This window comes from Hetaerina americana, unplaced genomic scaffold (assembly GCF_022747635.1).
Source record: "Hetaerina americana unplaced genomic scaffold, ioHetAmer1.1.p SCAF_1, whole genome shotgun sequence".
Lineage (NCBI taxonomy): Eukaryota > Metazoa > Arthropoda > Insecta > Odonata > Calopterygidae > Hetaerina > Hetaerina americana.
Window position 1 is genome coordinate 4,678,036 of NW_027286069.1, and position 12,766 is coordinate 4,690,801.

At 39.5% G+C, this 12,766-nt stretch overlaps 1 protein-coding gene across 1 annotated transcript in view; it reads left to right on the forward strand.

The window, feature by feature from the left end:
• The window catches only part of jub (LIM domain-containing protein jub), a 59,732-nt gene that overhangs the window by 25,900 nt on the left and 21,066 nt on the right, over positions 1 to 12,766 (forward strand). The window contains exons 3-4 of the mRNA XM_071584932.1: positions 4,127 to 4,296; positions 6,241 to 6,303. Coding sequence (XP_071441033.1) covers positions 4,127 to 4,296; positions 6,241 to 6,303 — 233 coding nt within the window. The remainder of the gene's footprint in view (positions 1 to 4,126; positions 4,297 to 6,240; positions 6,304 to 12,766) is intronic.

Genomic DNA, 12,766 nt, shown 5'->3' on the forward strand with positions numbered 1-12,766 from the left:
CGTACTTTCTAATACAGGGATAATCTCGTAAAGGATGCGATTCAATTTTATTTAATGTCCTGCAATTCAGCCTCTTAATTTTGCGGTGGTTTTCGTAAGCGCTCCTCTTTTTAAAACTAAGCACAGTCCTCGTTAATGACAGTGAAACATTAATCCAAGCCCCCCAAGTACCCATTATGCACTCGCCAGGGAATTTTTTTTTTAATTTCCGCTTACATTATTCTCTTTGTCTCCTGTTTGACCTCGGCTGTTTTCCGCGACGATCCAAGCAGTAGAATTGGAGGAGGGATATTGTCGCCGGTGGAGGTTAGAGAGACCGGGGGAGGGGGTGTGTGAGGGGGTCGTTGGGAGGCGCGATCCTCATTGGGGGGAGGAGGGGTCGATCTCTTCGCCGAGTGAGCGAGGAGCCCTTTTGGCTTTCAGCGGCCACCGCGATTTCCCCACCCACACCCCCTACTCACCCTGCCCCCTCAAGACGAACGGCCGAGTTCTCCACGCCTAGCGTGGACGCGTAGGCGTTCGTTATTTGTTGCCGCCATCGTCTCCTGTTACTGGCCTCCAGAGCAGTGGCATTTCCCGGGCGGAAGGTTTTCGTCGGGTTTACACTCGGGGGATGACTTAATTCCTACCCTATCCTACCCATTATCGTTTTCTCCGATCCCTAATGCACAACCCCATCCTCTTTAGCACTCTTTACCGTAGCGTTTCGTAAAGAGCTGCATTTTGGTGTAATTGTAATGTATGTTGTCCCTCGTCGCTTATCTTAGAACGCCGGGTTCATATAGAGTGAATTCCGCGGGGAAAAAACCCTTAAGACCTCCGATTCCATCCGCCATCCCCAGCAAGTCTCCTCGCCTAATTTCATAGGTTGTGCCCATGGGAAGTCGTCGAATAAAAATCAACGAGGTACTTCCTCCGAGAGACTCCAGTTCCTCCCCACCAGAGCACCCTTGTCGATCTCCCCAGTGTTTCGCGAGTGATATCTCCGCTCCGCCTGCCGCCGCTCAAGGGTGCACCGGCAGTCGCGTGCACCGTGGACCGCCGAGAAGGCCCGCAGTGCTTCCATTTGTTTTCTCGTCCCTTTCCGAGGGAGACGCAAAACGTTTCGCGACGAATTGGACCGAATTTTCGGCATTCTTGTGGAGTGTCATACTGAGGAGTAACGTTTCGCTTGTGGTAGTGATGTGAGCTTTTAAATGTGTGAAGTGTTCAATGTTTGGTTTGCTTCAGAACTCGGTGTCGAGTAAGTGAAGCCCCACCTCACACGAGCCTTTGTACTGCGGCTATTGACGAAGTGAACTATTTTCTCTGGGAGAAATAATGTGTCCAAACTGTTTGGTTAACCATTGTGCCATACTCATTGAAGTCCTAAATTTTTACTGCCGATCAGCAGGGTTGGTGGACCATCTTCGTCAGATGAAATCTGAAAGGGTCTGGCTTTGTTGTCCCCGCTGCTTCGTCTTTGGAGTCGAAAGCAACCCCTCGGGTTGTTTGCGTGAAAATTTCTTTTCGGCGTCACCACAATTGCGACAACAGTTGGGCCACGTGGGGGGGTGAAGAACGACCTTCGCGATTCAGCGAAGGGAGCTCCTGGCTGCGACCTGTGGGTCAGCGATGCCGGCGGAGGGCGAGGGAGTGGCTCCGAGGCGAAGGGAGCAAGAGGTCGCGAGGGGGGAGTCGTCCGTGACCGCCCGCGCCGCATCTCCGCTCCTCATCCCACTTTCCAGCTGTGCGTACATTTATACCTTCAGTCCCCACCCCAACAAGGGGTTTGCGAGTAAGAAAAAACGTACCACGAATAAATAGCAAGAGTTAACCTTGTCGGAGGGAGAGAAGGGTTGGGCAGAACAGGATGTACGGAACAAAAGCTTGTAGAGAAAAAAATGGGTTACATTGGTAGTGCCCTAGCTCATTGGACTACTTGAGCAAGTGAATCAATTAATTAATTATTGAAGTGTCTAGTCAATTGGGGAAATTTGGGAGGTTAAAGAATCCTAAATAAGCAGGACATATGCATCGTAGATATATATGAATAAATTGCCCCAAGGATTTTGTGGAAGCTACTCGAAAAAATACACTAGGGATCCATGGGTGGAGTTGTGTGAGTAAGAGAAATGGTATATTGTGGATGAGTGCTAAAAGAGAATGAAGAGTTGGTTTTGGCCTATGGGTGCATGGTGAAGTATTAAATGACTCAATAGACACCTTAGTAGTACAAGTTGAAATACCGAAAACAGCCAGATGGAGATTACATATGGACATGAAGAAATATTTTTTCATTGGAATTGGAGTAGCTGTTATAGTATGGGGCAATTTATTCATATATATCTACGATGCACATGTCCTGCTTATTTAGGATTCTTTAACCTCCCAAATTTCCCCAATTGACTAGACACTTCAATAATTAATTAATTGATTCACTTGCTCGAGTAGTCCAATGAGCTAGGGCACTATCAATGTAACCCAGTTATCTTGAGCAGGAGGCTGGAATTGAATTGTCAGAAATGACGAAGAAAAAAAAGTATAGAAATATATAGATTAGGCACCCTGGAAGAAAGCAGAGGGAGAGTAGAATTATGTGAACAGTACAAATTAAAAGTGGCAAATATTTTTTCAAAACCACATGTGCAGAGAAGATAAGTAGAAGATGCCTGTGGGAGTGAGAAAAAAACAAAATGGCTAAATCCTCATAGTACCAAAAATTATAAGTTACATGATGGACTGAGAAATATATTTAGGTCCAAATGACATTTATGTTTAAACTGAAGTCCTTACCATTTTCAAAGATTAAATTTAGAATATTTACTAATTAATTAATATTTTACTACAAATGAAGTGTTGACTGTATAAGGCTTGGCATCTTGGAATTCCATCTTAATGTAGAAAGCTAAAAAAATGAAGTGGAATTTCACAGTTTTTATTTGCCACGCAGCATGTTTAATGTTTAAAAGACATCATCAAATGTGCTGTAATTTCAAAGCGCAGCCTATGTATGCAAATCTAGTGAGGGATATTGAAAAGGAGCCGCAGAGTTTAAAATAGTTGAAGTAGCTAATGAAAAGTCTGAAGAAGTAGATGATTTTAGGGAACCAAACCTAGGATGTCATTCCGGTGTGTACTAGAGAAGGATTGTAATAACACATGATTGATCAAAGAAAAGTGGTGCCATCTAAAGAGTGGTAAATTAGAAGTTAAAAAAGGAAGCTTCAGGCTACTGGAAAACATAACCAGAAACCTATGATCAGAGGTTAAGTCGTGTCCCTGGTGAATGAGAGAAGAAAGCATTAAAATATAGCTGAGGAAAAGAAAAAATACCAAATAAGCCAGAAATTAAATTCAATGAAAGGCAGGGAATGTGAGAAAGAAATGAATAATGAACCAGTGTGAAGAAATGCCTTATATTATTGTTCAAGAAAAAGATTGCAAGAAAAGAGTGCAACTTTCAGAATTGTAACAATGCACTTCATTAAGTACAGAACAAAAGTAAATGTCATTTGATGTAGCATTGGTGATGAAGGTATGATGCTAAGATAGTATTTAATTATTTATATTATTTCTTATTTTCACAATTGATATTGAAATATAAGCAATTTGCTTTTAAATAATCACTTAAGACTTAAGGAAATGTCGTAATCCAGTGGAGAGAGTATGGTACCACTGACCAGATGGCCCAGGTTCATTTCCTGGGGATGTCTCAGAGCATCCGTAGCTTTACCCAAGCTGTGTGATTTCTGAGAATGTCCAGCAAGAGGTGTCCTAACCAATCAAACTGACCTTTGGGTTGGTAACTTAGGCATGAATGCAGTTCGTGTATTACGTAAACATTCTTAGGAAAATTCAGGCAATATTATGAATGTAATATTTTAATAGATCTGGATGATATTTAAATTCAACAAATATGATTTTTGAATGTGAAACCAAATCATTAAACAGAGTATTGAATTGAATCTTGAAATTTCTCGAAGGTTCCATATTTTTTTTTAAGTGTGTAATCAAGCATAGAAGAGATTCGTGTTGTTTTTATAGAATATTTTTTGACTTAAGGAGTGATTATGTTAATTCATCAATGAAATGCGTATTGAAACATCACCATCTCATGAGGTTATGTCTACTTTAATTTTCACAGGCTTGTGTCATACTTGTGGAGAAAGAGTAACAGGTGCTGGGCAAGCATGTCAGGCCATGGGTAACCTGTATCATACCAACTGCTTCATATGCTGTTCGTGTGGTAGAGCATTAAGAGGAAAAGCATTCTATAATGTCCATGGCAGAGTTTATTGTGAAGAAGATTATTTGGTAAGTTTAAATATCTTAATGCTCCTCTTTATCTTAATTACTAACAATGCATGTGCTAATAAGAGTACTAGGATCTAATTATAATAAAGCAATAATAAGCATATATATATGTGCGTGTGCGTGCGTGCGTGTGCGTGCGTGCGTGTGCGTGCGTGCGCACGTGCGCGTGTGTGTGTGTGTGTGTGTATCTATGTATGTATGTATGTATTGATATATATGTATTATTATATGTTTATATAAATATATATCTTGATGATGTAGAAGTACTCACGAGGTACAATAGAGCACAAAAATAAAATAGATAACATGTAAATGGACAAACACATTTTAGAAAGTTTGAACTTTTGGTCCTCTCTTGGGCCTTCTTTAGATCAGACTCGTGTGTATATACATATGTGTGTGTGTATCTATATATATTTATATATATATGTATATATATATATATATATATATATATATATATATATATATATATATATATATATATATATTTATATATATATATATATGTATATGTATATACAAAAAGGCACACAAATCAAATATTATGTTTTTACTGCTGATTTCAATTTATGCCATTAATAAAGCAATTAAAGAAGTCGTGCACGTATTCAGATGCAGAGAGAAATCAGAACCCCTTCTCATATTACTTGGAAATGGAGAATGGAGATCTAAATTCCACATTAGTCACTGATAGATAGTCTTGATCATATCCTGAGTATCACTGTTAACATGAAGCCGTTTGTTGGTGGAATAGGCCTTAGACTGAAAACTAAAATTCAAGAGAATGTAAGATCTTGAGAAAAAATCATTTGTGTTTGCATTATTCATATTTTTGTGAAGTACCTTTTTAATTTTGTGTAAATATTTATGTAGGATTTTATGATTCCACGTTTTAAACTATATTATTTGTGAAATAACTCTAGGATGCAATCAATCGGACTATCATCTAAATGTGATATTTTTTCGTGCATATCCACTTTATATTTTGACAATGCTACTTGAGTTACTGAAACACTTATGCAAAAATGGACTATTCAAAAGGCTTTCTTTTAAGGCTTCTTTTTCTAAATATTGCAGATAGTGGAGAACTTTAGATTTGAAAAATATGAAAACTCTTTATTCATAAACAATCCCCAGCTCTACTTACTACTAAAAATTTCCCTCATTTATGAAACACTTGCAAGACATGATTGGCACGTGGTGTGTGAGTTCAGGTGCTTAACCTACCAAAGGAAGAAATGAAATTGAAGCCATATTTTATTTTGTCTTTATTTATTTTAAATTTTTGCAAAAGCTATAGATGTAATTTGTCAGAGCAGCGGGATAATAGAGTAAACTGCCACTGAGTCACATGCTGTTGCCAGTAGCACTGGGGAAAGAAGAGATGGGATTTTTTATGCCTCCATATCTTAGGGGTGACTTTTTCGGTTTCTCAAAGGTTTTGCCACTACTTGAGGGAGAACAGTGAATAGGGACAATGTTCCCTTTATTCAGTATCCTGTTTGGGCAACAATGCCAAACTCATTGTAAATGAAAGTGGGCTCGCTCCTCTGAAAAAGTGTATGCTAAACTCTTTCTAAAATAAGTAATAATTAAAAATTGCTTTAAAATGTATAAAAAATTTTTGAAATTGCTATCATTGTAGCTTACGAATAAGAAAGACTCTATGTCGCTTGTGTGTTAATAGCCTATTTAATCAAAGTTGTATTTTATGCTGTAGATTTCAATAGACTTTTATATTAAATAAAGGTGAAACTTTCTGTGATAGCTTTTAAAGTAGTGTGCCTCCTCTTTGTTAAATTTTGCATTTATTAAAGCAATAATATTCATATAGTAATAATTTAAATTTAGGTGTTGCTCCTTAAGGCTCTTATTTGTTGATTTCTTGTTTTCTTTCTTACATCAAACCCGATATTAATGCGATAATTTCTTATATTTCAGTATTCTGGATTCCAACAGACTGCAGAAAAATGTGCCATATGTGGTCACTTAATAATGGAAATGGTAAGTCTTTGAAAATCAAGGATTAAAAGTCAAAATAATTTGTGGTAACACTCAATTAATTGTAATGCGAAAAACCATCTCATGGATTCCTATGGTCTTGGACATATTTCCACTATCAAATTTCTTATTCAAGAAACTTGGCATTAGTACTAACTCCTCAATTTATACTTGGATTCTATCCAAAAATTGGAATATTCTTTTTATGAAGTTATTATGTTTGAAAGTTTTAATGCTAACCAATAAGGTTTGTTTTCTTTTTCACTTGTAAGTTACTTGATTTTTGTAATGAGAGTCATAATTCTTTTATGAAGTAATCGATGTTGTTACATGATTCACCAGTCATGATTCATGGAAAATAAATAAAATAAAAGAAAGTGTACTTTATAAGTTCAGGGATGGGATCGTGAAACTAACTGGAATCCAAGAATTAGCTGTAAAAGCAATTCTCAAATGGTCACATTATGTTCGGACTTTTAAGGATTGAAGAAATGACCTGGATTTCCATTCCTACTTCAATAATATTACTGTTCCCATATTAACTCCATAACATGAATAAGTATCTTCAGTTCTGCCAATTGGTATGTGGCCTTCATTGCAGTGGTCAATGTTGACTTGGATACCTTGGCTGCCTGCCTTTATTTACTTCAGAAGTTAATTGTAGTAAGATTGAGACTTTATAGTACTTTCTTCCACCTAACCCCTATGCATACATCAATGAAAGACAATTACTAACACCCAAGCCCTATGTGGACTGAAACCGCCCAGGTGGGAATTGAACCCACAACCTCTTGAGTTGGCTGGCGAAGACGTTACCCCGCCACCACTGGGGCAGGCAAACCTGTGGGTAGTTAACAAAGAACAGAAAGATGAAATAATGCCTCACACCTCATTGAATAACATAAAATGGTCCCTCAACTGGCAGATGACAACAATTTTGTGATGTGGGATTTAAACTTAGTGTTTTTATCATTACAAAATATAACTATTAATATATATCCATGACTGACATCAAACCATTAGGCAATCTAACTTTTACAAGTTGATAAATTATAATACCTTACAAGCTGTCCCTTTTAAGCTCATAGTCAAGTTTTGAGCCCACATCAATAAGAAACAGCTGAGGAGTTGACTAGGGTGGTACACTGTGACTTGAGGAGTTGGAGGATTTCTGGCAAGCAGGTTGTAAGTTGGGGCCATCCAAAAAATGTCCGAAGTTTATCTCGTTTTTCACTTCCCACAAAATACCAACCTACCCACCATCCTCTTAAGTCCCCCTTCACCCAATTTTATAGGTTGGTCAGTTCTTAAAGGTATCTTTTATTAAAAACTCTATTCTCTCAAAAAAAATATGTCGTGAGAAATGACAATCCAACAAAAGAGACTGAAATGATTATTTAAACCGAGAAAAATTTAAATAAAGGAGAGCACCAGAAAGAAAATTTACTGAATGTGAGAGTAGGTGGTTCGAAGAAAAGGCACTACAATCAGCCCCGCTCCGCCTGAAATATTTCTTCCGCTACGTCGATGACACATTCGTGATTTGGCCACATGGGAACGATACACTGAACGAATTCCTGGCGCGTATGAATCGCCAGCATCCCAACATTTCCTTTACCATGGAATTGGAAATTGACGGCAAACTCCCGTTCCTCGATATCCTGGTTCAACGAAAGAGTGATGGCACACTCGGACATGGGGTGTATCGTAAGCCGACGCACACTGGGCTGTACCTCAACGGTAAGAGCCACCACCACCCAACCCAAAGGCGAGCAGTGTTGAATACACTCTTCCAACGAGCCAGGGACATCGCTGACAAGAATAGTTTGTCGGAGGAGATTAAACATCTCAAAACCACCTTTCGCCAAAATGGATATAGCGGACGCGAAATCTCTCTGGCCCTAAAAAGGGCCTTCAACCCGCTACCACGCACGATGAAGGAGGAAAAAGAAAAACTGATAGCAAGGGCCTGCCTGCCGTACGTCGCCTCGATCTCAGGTAAAATATCCAGGATACTGGCGAGGCACAACATCGAGGCTATCCACAAACCACCGGGAAAAATTAGAAATTTGCTCGTCAGAGCAAAGGACCCTATCGGCCTAAAGACCCCAGGCATATACCAAGTCCCGTGTGCCTGCGGAGATGTCTACATCGGAGAGACAGGGCGGACCATTGAGACAAGATTAAAAGAACATAAAAGAAACCTTCGCCTGGGACAATTGGAAAAATCAGCCATCGCCGAACACAGCATCGCGATGGATCATTCCATCAATTTCAATGAGACGAAGGTACTTGCACGCGCCGGTGGTTACTGGGACCGAATAGTCAAAGAATCAATTGAAATTAAAACGGCAGGACATAATTTCAATAGGGATTCCGGCTATTCCCTCAGCAATGCATGGAAACCGGTGCTAAACCAAGTAAAGAAAGGAAGGAACAGACCACAACTGCCCGGCGACCAATCAGGAGGTCTCCCCCTTCCTCGGGCCAATCACAGGTCACCTGAGGCGTGAGCTCAGGTATATAAGACGGCCAAATACGGAATGGCAGCCATCAACCCTGAAGACGATGCACGAGTTGGGCATCGAAACGTCGGCCAATATGGAACCCTTGACCCGGTGGAAGACCCGAGAATCCTTCACGAATATTTGATATCTACTGTACGAAGGTAAAGTGAAAAGTTCTCGGCCTTACACAGACATGGTTCCAATCAGCGAAAATTCATGATTCCTACCTGGATGCACATCATTAGCTCGTAAGACAAGTTTCATCTTGTTCTCTCAAGTAGTTTGTTTAAAAGTATTGTTGCTGTAGACGTCTTTCTTGTTCATTGCAACATTTTCAGAGTGTAAAACTCATTCACCTTGAAAAACATAGTACATATCATAGTACATATATCTCCAAAGAAACTGTGGGAGAGACCGCAACAGTAACTTTTAACTCATCATCAGCTAGTGCATCCGCTAATCTGTATTACAATGCAACAATTTCAGAGTGTAAAAATCATTCGCCTTGACTGAGATTTGAACCCAGATCCCTCAATATCCGGTCGAGTGCTTTAGCCAGTTAAGCTATCGAGGCGTCCTCTTAAACTCTGAAATTTTGGGGCTTTTGAAGGAACAAGATGTTGTGATGAAATACCATGCATACAATGTCACAGGCATTCGTAGTCGTGCGTGACACACCACAGCCCACGAGGTTAAAGCCAACTTTTAAACACTTAGGCTGTTGATACCATGACAAATTTCCAAAGAAACTGTGGGAGATACCGCAACATTCTTTTCTTACACTCTGAAAATGTTACATTGAAATGCACATTGGCGGATGACTCCGTTAAAAATTACTGTTGGGGCATCTCCCGCAGTTTCTTTGGATTTTGTCTTACTTGTTTTTCGTTAAAATGGAAAAATTTTAATTTCATGCGATTATAAAATTCTTCATTTTGGATTAATTACCGCTAAGGAAATTTATCCGAAGTTGACAAAAGTGTATAAGGACTCTGCTCCTTCAATGTCAACCATTAAACAGTGGGCAGCTGAATTTAAACTTGGTCGCACATCCCTCGAAGATGATCTACGTTAAGGGCAGCCAAAAATGGCTACCACAGCAGAAACCATAGAAAAAGGTGCACAATTTTGTGTTAGGTGATAGGTGAGTGAGATAGCTAAGGCCGTGGGGATGTCGGAAGAAAGGGTGTGAAACATCTTGCACAAAGATACAGGGATGTGAAAGCTTTGCACAAGGTGGGTGGCACATGCACTGAATCCCAATCAAAAGCAAATGTGCAAATGATTTTTGCAGTAATGACCAATTCAAGAAGGAACTGACTAACTTTGTGCTGCGATTTGTTACAATGGATGAGACATGGGTTCACCACTACATTCCAGAAATGAAACAGCAGTGGAAACAGTGGGTGGAAGCCAGTGGTCCAGCACCAATGAAAGCAAATGCAATCATCGCATCTGTGAGAAAGGTCATGGCCTATGTGTTTTTGGATGCAAAAGATCCTGTTCATTGATAAGCTTGAAAAAGGCAGGAAAGTTACAGGTGAATATTACTCCAATCTTATTGATCAGCTTGATGCCAAAATTCACGAGAAGAGGCCTGGCTTGAGTAGAAAAAAAATCATCTATCACTGGGACAGCACACCTGCTCACAAGGGTGCATTGGCGATGAGAAAACTACAAAATTTGGAGTAGAATTTGCTTGGTCATCCTCTCCTATTCTCCTGATTTAGCACCCTCAGACTTCCATCTGTTCCCAAACTTGCAGAAATTTGTTTCTGGGAAGCATTTCATGTCGACTGAAGAAGTTGAGAGGGCTGTAGATGGATATTTTTACAGCCTTCCAGACTCTCACTTCCGGGAATGGATACTGATGTTGGGGAAAGGTTGGACCAAGTGTGTTGAAGTCAAGGGAGATTATATAGAGAAATAAAATATTTTTTTAACTGCAGTCTTTCACTGTTAGGCCGAGAACTATTCACCTCACCCTCACTTAACCAGCATAACAATAAATGGACCTCTAATTGAAGCCAAAGGTAATAAATGAGTGACAAACAGAATGTTGCGATGGCCAACTTTGATCCGAAGAAACTCCTGGTTTGTTTGCATAAATCTTACCCCAGTCAGTGAGGATATTTAAATAAATAACTTGGCTGTGTATTTTCTTGATGGTTCCAGAGAACCACGAGGTATTTTTCAGAGAACTTCACCAGATCCATTTGGACCATGATCTAATTGTATGTCCATGACAACATTCCTCTTCCTTGTAAACATGAAGAAACATTTGACTTTTTTCATAACTAACATTCATGTGAAATTGTAAATATGAATAAAAACTTCCATGAAAAATATAATTCAGACAGTCTATTGAAATCTTTCTGGAAACCTCTTCATTCTTCCAAGCGTGCTTCATGCTACTGTAATACATCAGGCTTTGGCATGAGAGACTCAATTGAAGCATTGAGTGGAAATTCTAAAGGCTGAGCGCTGAAGTATAATGGTCCGCCAGGAGGATGAATAAGGATTTTCTTTTCCCTCGGATTTTCTCATGGAAGAACATTAGTTTCCTCTGAAGACAAAGAAAGGCTCCATTGTAGGGTGACAGCAGTGCTCTTCGAATTATCACTTCTGATGAAAACGTATGATGCCCTCTTAAGGTCCTTGTGGATGAAAACACCAGCTGATGCATGTTAAGGTGCAGGAATAGGTCTGAGGGCATAAAATTGAATACAAAGATAATTGGGGAATATTGTTGGAAACTTTAGCCCATGAGTGCAATCGAGAGGTTGTCTAGCCAGTAGGATGGCTAGTGGCAACTGATGGCTATGTTACTGCCAGCTGTGTAGCTGTTCCACCATTGTATTGGATGCCAGGTGATAGGCAGTGATGCAGAAATGATTGATGGTTGCTACATGAACCAAGGATGCAATGAGTTCAGCCTCAAACCAATACCTGTAGCTCATAGTAACTCTTTGAGTGTTGTGCCATAGTGGGAAATGCAACTTGAAAAAGGTGTCAACTGGTGATGTGGTGTGACAGGAGACCTGTGGTATCCATATGGTTGGGGATGTCCATAGTTGGTTGGTTGAAGCATTCATTCCAGCAAAAATGAGTGAAGAGATTCAAATACTTTTTTCTTAAGTGACCTGTTGCAAAAGGATCTCCAACGGCTTTGGAAATCTCACAATATACAGAAATAGGGAAAATTAATGATTGGGATTTTTCAGAGTGGGAGGCTGTATTTGTTGTTTCTGATTCTCATGTAGAGCTCTTCATCCTGCTCCTGATTGTGAGCTAATGCTCTAAAATCATTTGTTAAGGCAATTGATTCAGTTGCATATGTCAAGATATTTTTGAGATGTGTAATGTCCATGGAAAACAAGGTTAAGATGTTCAGATATCAAACTTCTCACATTGCTTGAATGCAAAGCTTCCAGCATCTAGTATGTATATGTTGTGACTGCCCTGCCATTAATTCCATCCTTTTGATAATATGAAAGGGAGCTAGTAAGTTTGAAAGCATTGGGGATGAACTTCAATTATTACCTGGAATCTGCATTGTTGCTTCACAGTGATAGGCTGTGGTAATTCTCTAATGGCCTGCTTTTTTGGTAGAATTTATGATTCAATGTGATAAGACCATGAAGACCAGAAATTCAAATTCTAATTTCTCAATTTACGGTGGACTAAATTCATGACAATGCCGTATTAAGTCACATGGGAGAAGGATGTGCTAAGGTGCCACATGTGGTCCTCTAGGTCCTTAAACGTGATGAGTAGGTCATTGATGTAAAGGAAGGACAAAGTCCAGATCACAAGTGTTTTCATCAATGAAATGTTGTGAAGCATTCCACAAGCCAAAGTCTTCTTGTTGATTGAAGGGGTCTTAATGAATTGATGATGGTAATCTTAGAAATATTCTCCTTTGCAACCGGTATTTGACTGAAAGCGCTGACAAGATG